Here is a 9,736-nt window from a genome sequence, read left to right as displayed (position 1 = left end):
GGGGGGGGAGGAAGCATTCCATTCCATTTTGATCACTTTCTTTCCCCAACCCATCATTTCAAACTGAATTTAAATCATTGTGGAGACATCTTCCCTTGGAGTTGAATTCACTTCAAACGGTCCAGGCATACCTATAGCTCAGTGAATTTCAGCATTTACTGCAGGTGTCAGCTCCCTATGGTGTAGAAAGCTGCTCTGAATTTCTGCCAAGAGCTTTTGAGCCTTTGTGTCACCTTGGCCCTAGGTGATGATCAGACAAGCTCTGGACTAGGCAAAGATGTCACAAATGCTCAACAAAGATGCCTCAAATCAGCAGTAATAGGCAGCCTGCCCTTTGCTTAACATCTGAGCATTTTCTCATCAATCCTAACACTTCCTATTCACTTAGGAGTGATATCTATGTTTATGACTGAGCAAGGAGAATTGTGCTATTGAAAGGTTATTTTTATTCCCTTTAATGAACGCACAGTTACAAGGGACAGTCTTGATACAAAACTTACAATACCTTGTATAATGCCTGGGTGCTTTTAATACGTAAACAAGACAGAGTGGGAATACACATATAACCATAGCATACACATTCATCTTTCCATTGTAAATACAACATTGTGGTAGAAACAATACACATTAGAATTGGATTTGATAATATATAAATACCAAATCATTCCCCAGATTGGTTAAGTGTTTGGGGGAAGGTGGCTTGTTTTCCTGGTGCTGCTGTAACAGAAATATCACACGTGGGTGGCTTTAAAGAACAGAAATTTATTTTTTCACAGTTCAGGAGGCTAAAAGTTTGAATTGAGGTCACCAGCTCTAGAGGTAGGTTTTCTCTCTCTGTCACCTCTGGGGGGAAAATCCTAATCTCTTTCAGCTGGTTCCTCGGCTGCTTGGTGATCTTCATGTGGCATCTATCTCTTTCCCCCTGCAACCCTCCCTCTACCCCCACCGATTTGTGCTTCTTGTCTATTGCTCCTTATAACTCAGAAGTGACTAGGTTTAGGAATTCCTATACTGATATGATCTCGTTAACATAACAAAGAAAACCACATTTCCAAACAGGACTACATCCACAGGTATAGGCGTTAGTATTCCAGCACATATTTTGGGGGGACACAATTCAATCCATAACAGAAGGGAGGGAAATACAGGAACCTAGGATACAGAGCTTCCAAGTCTCAAAGAAATAGAAATGCTAGGATCTTTCTTCCTTATAAATATCTTCAGTTTTTGGCGGTGCTCCCCCAGGGAGCATTGAATTTCAGGTAAACTTGAGCTCCAGGAAGTGCAAAAGTCTTTACCTTTTAGAGTCTGCTATATCTTGACCATATCCAATTAGGTTATGTTCATTAATCATTTGATGGTTAAAGAGGTAAGAGTCCTAAAAAATGATGAGAAAGTGAGTTATTTCTTTCTGTTCCAAATATATCATAACTCATCTCTGACAGGTTCCCCTGAAAAATGAGATTCATACATAGGCTGACATTGTTTTCAGTGTATTAACTATTTGGGACACGTTTATAAAAGAGAGATGTCCTATTTTTAGCTCTCAAAATGTTGACATCCATATTACAGTGAATTATTTTTCACTATGGAAAAGACAAGTCTTGTTTTTCTCCATACTAACAAAATATGAGTTTTAAGAGAAGATTTTAATCTGTGGAGACTGGGAGAATGGACTGTTTGATTAATTTGATGTGCCCAGCTGGGGCGCCTGTTTTCTTCCCTGACTCAAACTTGCTACTCTAGTTCCGTCTAAATGTATAACATAAAACATTCCAGGAATACTGTCAACCTTGGTGGGTATACTAACAAAGGTATTTGACTGTGTGGATCATAACAAATTATGGATGACATTGCAAAGAATAGTAATTCCAGAACACTTAACTGTGCTCATGGGGAACCTGTACATAGACCAAGAGGCAGTCATTCAAACAGAACAAGGGGATACTGCATGGTTTAAATCAGGAAAGGTGTGCATACTTAATTCAATCTGTATGCTGAGCAAATAATCCAAGAAACTGGACTATATGAAGATGAATCCAGCATCAGGATTGAAGGAAGACTCATTAACAACCTGCAATATGCAGATTACTGTGAAAATGGCTTGGGGGCAGCCTCTGGCCTCCTCTAACTTCACAATGGGGAAGGAGAATCCCGATCAACAGCCTAAGGCTGATTCCTATGAGGTGGAGGTCAGACATGCCTCCTCTGCAATCTTTACCAATTCTGACACCAACCGACCCTCCCACAGCCCTCTCTACTTCTCTGCTGGGTTCAATACTTCATTGCAATGTCCACACAGAACTCATAGACAATACTCACGATTATGGGGTTTATTAGGGAAGTAACAGTTAAATTCAGGCTCAGGAACACTCATGATACAGTTCTTCCATCAGGACAGCCTCTTCCCAGCTGTGCTCGAAGGCAAGCCTCTCCCTGGCCCTTGGCCTCTGCCCAAAGGCGCTCAGCATTCTCTGTGGGCTGGGAAGCCCACTACACTGTCTCCTGCTGCCAAGTCTCTGCTGCTGCTTCTCGCTGCCTTCAGTGTTACGACTCTCTCTCTCTGTCTCCTGGTTCCAGGAGCTTCTCAGCACAGGGATTCCGGGTCCAAAGGACATGCTGACTCCTGGCTGTTCTTCCTTGGTGGTGGTGGGATCGTCTCTTTCCCGCCTCTGGGGTGGCTCATTTCAAGCACAGCATATGGCAAAACTGACCAATCCCCTTGGTGGGCCACAACTGCCCTATCTGCACAGTCTCACCCAATCACTTGGGTGGGAGTTAGAAGACCATGGGGAGAAAGGCCACACAAAAGCTATTCATCGCACCACAGGCCCTCCACTGGGTTTTCTAGTCATGATTTTTTTCATACTTGGAGGATAACTTCCCTGTCCCAATCATTTTACCAGTCCAAAACAGTAATTAACTGTTAGTCCTGCAGTAGGGCAAAGAGTCTTCAGGGTGAGATTACTCAGGTACCAGCCATTCAGGTCTGCTGCAGGTGTACATCTGATCTGGTCAGGTTCTCCAAAAGTCATCTCGGCTTCACCTTCCTAGTGTCTGATAAAATTTAACTGAGAGAGGATTATTCCCTTGCTCTGAGCCTCACTCAAGGTATTAGCATAGCAAAACCTTTAAGGGACTTTATGTTCGACCCCTGTACTGGAGTACAGCAGTGCCTCCCCCTTAGTCCACACTTTCACTGTTACAGCTTCTACAATTAGTTTTTACAATCACAATTAACTCTGTTAACAGTCAACATTCACAACTGAATCATATAATCCTATCAACCTCTCCTTCCACCCTCTCTTCCCCAGACTCATCAGGAAAAGAAGAATCTATTTCAGTAGGAATCCTCCCTTGTCCCCTTCATTTTGAGTGTAAGCACACTCATGAAAGAGCATAAGCCAGCTACATCATGCCTATATCTCCCCTCATTTTAGATAGCCAATGTTTAAATTGCCCATCCCTATCAAACCAGTACTCTGAGGAGACAAGCATGTTCCTTGGTCTTGAAGAATCTTCTGTTCAGACCTTTAAACATCTGCATTCACAAGCAAAGTTCAGTCCAGAACAAGCCATCAAACTGTAGCAATCTACACCAGCTCATGGTGTCAGACATCTTTCTCTTCATTCAGCTGGGTTCTGGTCAGCTCATTCCTAGCCATCTAAGCTAGGTCACAATGGGTAGCAGCCTTAGGCTCGAGAGTTCGCATGTACACCCCGGCACTTCAGATAGCCCCTTCAGACTGTCAACCCTAGCCCCCTTGGGCTAGGTGAATGGGTTCTACCCGTAAACACAGGTGTCTACCCAACTCTTTTTACTCTGACCAGCCAGTCCTTCTTCTCACTCTGTCATCCCTAGTCCCATGGGCTAGATGAGCATGTGCCAATGGAACATGTCCAAACTCAGCCCATCTCTTCACTGCTGCACTTCTCCCACTTCCACTCATGAGTGGTCCCAGGTGGTCACCACAAGCAAGCAGATCAAGCTGTCTACTCACTGGCTCCCTTTAACTTACGGTCCTGAAAGAGGGTTCCTTCTGATGGGAACTGACTTTTCCTGCCTCAATGCATCCAACAGCAAACCACTTGCTCGAAGTTCAAAAAGCAAAATAGTCACTTTTTTTTTCTGCAGGTACTTCCTTCAAATGCAAATCTCCTGTTCTCTCAGCAGCTCTGAATGGTTCTGCATGTCTTTTCAAATGCAAATCTGGGTGGGACTCAGGTTTTTTACCTAAGCCCCCACTCTATACACAGGGCTACTGCATTCAAATCAATAGCCTGTATTTCCCTCAGGCAAATCCTCATCCCCCTTTTAGCATATCCAATCAAGTATTGGCTGAAGGGGGAGTTGCATGCTCTCTATAATCTATAATATCCAATGTTCATTTCTATCACACATTTAGGTCTGTTTTACAATACTAGGTAGGAGAAACATTCAATATCCATAATACATTAAACACATAACCCTTTTTAAAACATTCCAGTTTTATCCTCTCCACATCTCGATTATCATCCAGTTCATATGCATATGTCCTTGGGCCTCTGGCTGGGCAGAACCAGTAGACCCTGACCCCCTATCAGTCATCCTACTCATCTAGCCTGGCCCTTGCCCTAGGCCATTGCAGGTGCAGCTTTTCTCCCCTCAACCACCAAAGTAACCAACTAAGAATCAACAGTTTCATTTCCCAAGCCCCTTCATTCTTTCTCTTACAAAGTTCCGTGCTTCCATGAGTCTGGAGCCATTGCAAAGAATCCCGCTTCTGACACCAACTGTAAAAACGGTGTGGGGAATGCATCTGATCTCCTCTAACTTCACAGCAGGGAAGGAGAATCAAGAACAAAAGCCCAAGGCTGATTCCTATGAGGTGGAGGTCATAGGAAGGCTTATTTCTATGAGGTGAAGGTCACATGCCTCCTGTCTTCATCATCTTTACCAATTTTGAAACCAACCATCCCTCCCACAGGCTCTCTACTTCTCCGCTGGGTTCGATATTTCATTGCAATGTCCACACAGAACTCACAGACAATACTCACGATTATGGGGTTTATTAGGGAAGTAACAGTTACAATTCAGTCACAGGAACACTCAGGATCCAGTTCTTCCATCAGGACAGCCCCTTCCCAGCCATACTTGAAGACACACTTCTCCCTGGCCCTTGATCTCTGCCCAAAGGCATTCAGCTTTCTCTCTCCATGGGTGGGGAAGCCCACCATGCCGTCTCCTGCTGCCAGATGTCTGCTGCTGCTTATCACTGCCTTCAGTGTTACAATTCTCTTCTCTCTGTCTCCTGGTCCCAGGAACTTCTCAGCACAGGGATCTCGGGTCCAAAGGACGTGCTGTCTCCTGGCTGTTCTTCCTTGGTGGTGGTGAAATCTTCCCTTTCCCACCTCTGGGGTGGCTCATTTCAAGCCCAGCAAAACTGGGCAATTTCCTTAGTGGGCCACAATTACCCTATCTGCATAGTCTTGCCCAATCACTTGGGTAAGAGCTAGAAGACCATGGCAAGAAAGGCCACACAAAAGCAATCTACCGCACCACAATGATTCAACCTTGCTTGGTGAAAGCCAAGAGGACTTGAAGTACTTACTGATGAAGACCAAAGACTATAGCCTTCAGTATGGGTTGCACCTCAACATAAAGAAAACAAAAACTCTAGTGGGCCAATAAGAAACATCATGGTAAATGGAGAAAACATTGAAGTTGTCAAGGATTTCATTTTACTTGGATCCGCAATCAACACCCATGAAAGCAGCAGTCAAGAAATAAAATGACGTATTGCATTGGGCAAATCTGCTGCAAAAAACCCTTTAAATTGTTCGAAAGCAAAGATGTCACTCTGAGGACTAAGGTGCACCTGACCCAAGCCATGGTATTTTCAATTGCCTCGTATGCATGCAAAAGCTGGACAATGAATAAGGGAGACCAAAGAAGAACTGATGCCTTTGAATTATGGTGTTGGTGAAGAATGTTGAATACAGACTGCCAGAAGAACAAACAAATCTGTCTTGGAAGAAGTACAGCCAGAATGCGCCTTAGAAGTAAGGATGACAAGACTTTGTCTCATGTACTTTGTACATGTTATCAGGAGGAACCAGTCCCTGGAGAAGGACATCATGTTTGGTAGAGAGTCAGAGAAAATGAGGAAGACCCTCAACAAGATGTATTGACATAATGGCTACAACAATGGGCTCAAACATAGCAACAATCATGAGGATGGCACAGGACTGGGCAGTGTTTCATTCCATTGTACACAGCATTGCTATGAGTTGGAACCAACTCGACAGCACTTAATGCCAACGGCATGACACATTAGAGCCTTTGGGGAAGAGGAGAAAAAGTTCAGGCATTCATGTGACACAGTTTACATAAGATGACCAGAAATCCAAAACTCATTTTGTTCTTGAACTTCTAGGCTCAGTAATTAAAAAAAAAAAAAAAAGCAAATCATCATCAACAAACAAAGAAGTGCTATTGTGGTGGGGAACATTCTTCGCTGTACCCATCTTCTCATTTAATTCCTGATTCGGTCCAAGTCCCTTTTCCAATATTCTATCTCCTTCGACATTAGGATGAAGGAAAGGAAGGAGACCCTTAGCTTCACTGTGGAAGGGCAGTGCAACCAGTCTTGGCCAGAACTTGGGTACATAACAATTGCCAATGTCAACCCAGCTATTTTGTTGTCTTTAGCTTCAGTCTGACCTCGTCCTAATTCTCTCCCAATTCGCAGTTTCCAAGTTATTTCTTTGTTATTGTTCTCCAGTCTTTGGAACCCACATTAAGCCCAGCAAAACTTGCACTGACCAGCTCTGCTCCAACAGGACATTTCTACCCACCCTCTTTGTCAGACTACATTATTTCTTAGAAACCCAGCTCATTAGACTACTGTATTTTTATGCAAATAACACACGCATTTTACTTTTTTTTCCCAGCGTGCAACCCCCTTGTGCATTATTTTCCTGGACACGCTATGAACGTTGTATTTGTGGGCACGTTATTTACATAGGTGCATTATTTGCAAAAATACGGTATATTTGTTATACTGGTTTATTTCTTCCTCTACTTTCCATCTTGCTGAAATTTGCAATCCAAAATTTATTAATTCAACAGTTGACAGTCTTCTCTGAATGCCCTGATGTACAGAATTCTATAGAGAGCGCTCAGGAAAGACTTAACAGGAAATAGCTGAAGCTTCTTCCTATAACATGAAATAGGTAAATGAAGCCAAGATATCGGTCCTTTATAAAGGAAAATAGTTAATAGTTACATTGACGGAGTGCTTCCTCTCTTCTAGGCATCAAGCTACCCACCCAAGCTAAATATTTTTCATAGATTTTTTTTTTTTTTTCCACTTAATCGTATCCCCAGACATTTGCCCATGTCTGGAAACATTTTTTTTGGTTGTCACAACTAGTGGAGAGTGCTACTGGCATCTAGAGGCCAGGGATACTGCTAAAAATTCTACAGTGCTCAGGACAGCCCCCAACAACAAAGAATTATCCAGTAAAAAATGTAAGCAGTTTCGAGGTTGAGAAACCTTAATTCAAAGAATGGTGGGTTTTTAGAGCCGCTTCATAAAAAGCAAGTTGTTTTGTGTATACCTCACTCATATGTACATTCTGTCCCATCACAGATGACAGCAGCCTTCTGAATCTAACTCCCTACCCTCTGGTTAGAAGACGGAAGAGAAGGTTCTTTGGGCTGTGCTGTCTCGTCTCAAGCTAAGCGGTTCCTCCTGGAAACCCAGCATTGGGAAGACCAGAAAAATCGCAGAACCTGAGGACCTCCAGACAGCTGAACCACATAGTTACTGGTTTTTGACTATGTTTTCTATGCTTCCCTGTTACTTTTATCTGCCTCCCCCTGCCCTTTTCAATGATTTTACATTTGAAAGCAGCTGCAGTCAAGAAAAAAAAGAACAGATTCAAAAAGCAGGCTGTTTTTAAAAGGATTTTTAAAGCTGACAGTGTGCTTGTCTGCTCTAAACCATACCATAACAGACGCAAGAATTATGATTTTTAAATTATTTAAAGGTTTTTTAAATGTATTATACAGAGAGAAAGTATTTCATATATATTAGTATATCTACAGCTCTTGCTAACCTCATGTTAACAATTTATCGTATATGAAAGAAGTCTTTAAACATAGGAATCTATTGAAAATTGGAAAACCGTGCTCAAAATTCTAACCTATCAATATCATTAGAAACAATATTATAACAAAATGTATACCACCTCACCTACTGCTTTTCTCTGCACTCATTCACGTTTAGTCTTCCATTATGTCTAAATCTAAGAGCTTCAACAGAAATATATCTTAATTTATAATGCAACAAAACCATATATTAAAATAGTTAAATTTTGTAAATACATAATAATCCTAATACCTTCATACAATGCATATGGCAACTAATTTCCTTTTGATCCAATGGTGTCTTTTTCAGCTTCTTGGAGAATGAAGTAATCCAGTTAGGAAATGGTGTAGTAACATATACAATTACCCTCAAATGTAAAATTGAATATTATCACATTTTGTTCTAACTGAAATCTGAAGCATGGTGTCTGCACATCAGCATAGTGTTAAATCTTATAGGGCATGCTGGAATTAGCTCAGATCATAAAAATATTTAACATTTTACATTGTTAATAATTTTTTTTTTTTTTAGTTACGCTAAGCTTGTCTAATTTTAGATGACTATGCAGATATGACTTTTCTAATGTGTACTTGGTGTCTTGTCCTATGCTTAGAATCTTGAAAGCAGGACACATTAAGCAATACTGTATTTTAGAAACAAGGAAGAGCCACACACTTTGTTTTTCTGCGATCTTCCTCCACTAGTAACATGGTACAAATTTTGTGGTATTTTCCCCTTTTCTTTCTTTGGCCCATTTCCCAGACAGAATTTCCCATGGGTTGAGAGATCAGGTCTTTGTACTTCTTTTCTTGTTTCCCATGGTCTGGAAAATCTTAAAGTCAGACAGGAGGCATGAATGTGTAGTATAATAAAAGGATGAGCTAGATGCTTACAAGTAGTTTATCCAAGATGCAGCTTAAATCCCAACCCTGTACTTTCTCAATTCTTACGTGCACAGAGCATTTATATACCTACCAATATTTTGACCTAAAACCTAAATATTTTAATGCTTTTAGCTTTAGTGAAGATGAAGAGAAGAAGAGATGAACTACTGGAATAATTATTGTATTAGGTTGAATCATATAAAATTGCTAATATTTGACTGTTTTTGACCTACAAAAATGGCAATTTCATATGGTTTGACCTAATATCTGATATTGTGGAAACTACCTTTGGAATTGCCTTCTAGCTGTTTTGATTGAAAGGGAAAGAATTAAAGAGTTGGAAAAGATCTCAAAAGCTATGCACATCTCTATTTAGATCATACCAGCTGGTTGTTGGCCTTATTTTTAGAACCCAGAGTTCTGTTCCAGTGAACCTGTCATTAATGCCTGGTTATAAGTATGTTCAACTTTACATAAAAAGGTACCCTTGAAAAGTCATATATCAAGTTTGATTAAAGCTTAATACCCTTTCCTGAATCCGGTTGATATAGATGAGCACATTTCTTCTTTTCATCCCGAGGTTATTTTACTTAATGTCCACTGTTTCCAAATTATAGAGTAGCCCAATTGGGCATGCGCTCAGCTCCTATCTCTTCCCTCTCCCACCCTTTAACTATATTGAACCATTAGCTCCAATCTAGCTCCTGCTAATCCATG

General features: G+C 41.3%; 1 protein-coding gene across 1 annotated transcript in view; it reads left to right on the top strand.

Moving 5' to 3' along the window:
• Positions 1-9,520, top strand: part of RGS7BP (regulator of G protein signaling 7 binding protein) — a 140,102-nt gene extending 130,582 nt beyond the window's left edge. The window contains exon 6 of the mRNA XM_004374549.2: positions 7,635-9,520. Coding sequence (XP_004374606.1) covers positions 7,635-7,726 — 92 coding nt within the window. The 3' untranslated portion in view covers positions 7,727-9,520. The remainder of the gene's footprint in view (positions 1-7,634) is intronic.
• The last annotated feature ends 216 nt before the right edge of the window (positions 9,521-9,736 follow it).

The sequence above is a fragment of the Trichechus manatus genome, unplaced genomic scaffold (genome assembly GCF_000243295.1).
Source record: "Trichechus manatus latirostris isolate Lorelei unplaced genomic scaffold, TriManLat1.0 scaffold00029, whole genome shotgun sequence".
Classification (NCBI taxonomy): Eukaryota; Metazoa; Chordata; class Mammalia; order Sirenia; family Trichechidae; genus Trichechus; species Trichechus manatus.
This window is presented reverse-complemented; position numbering and strand designations above follow the sequence as displayed.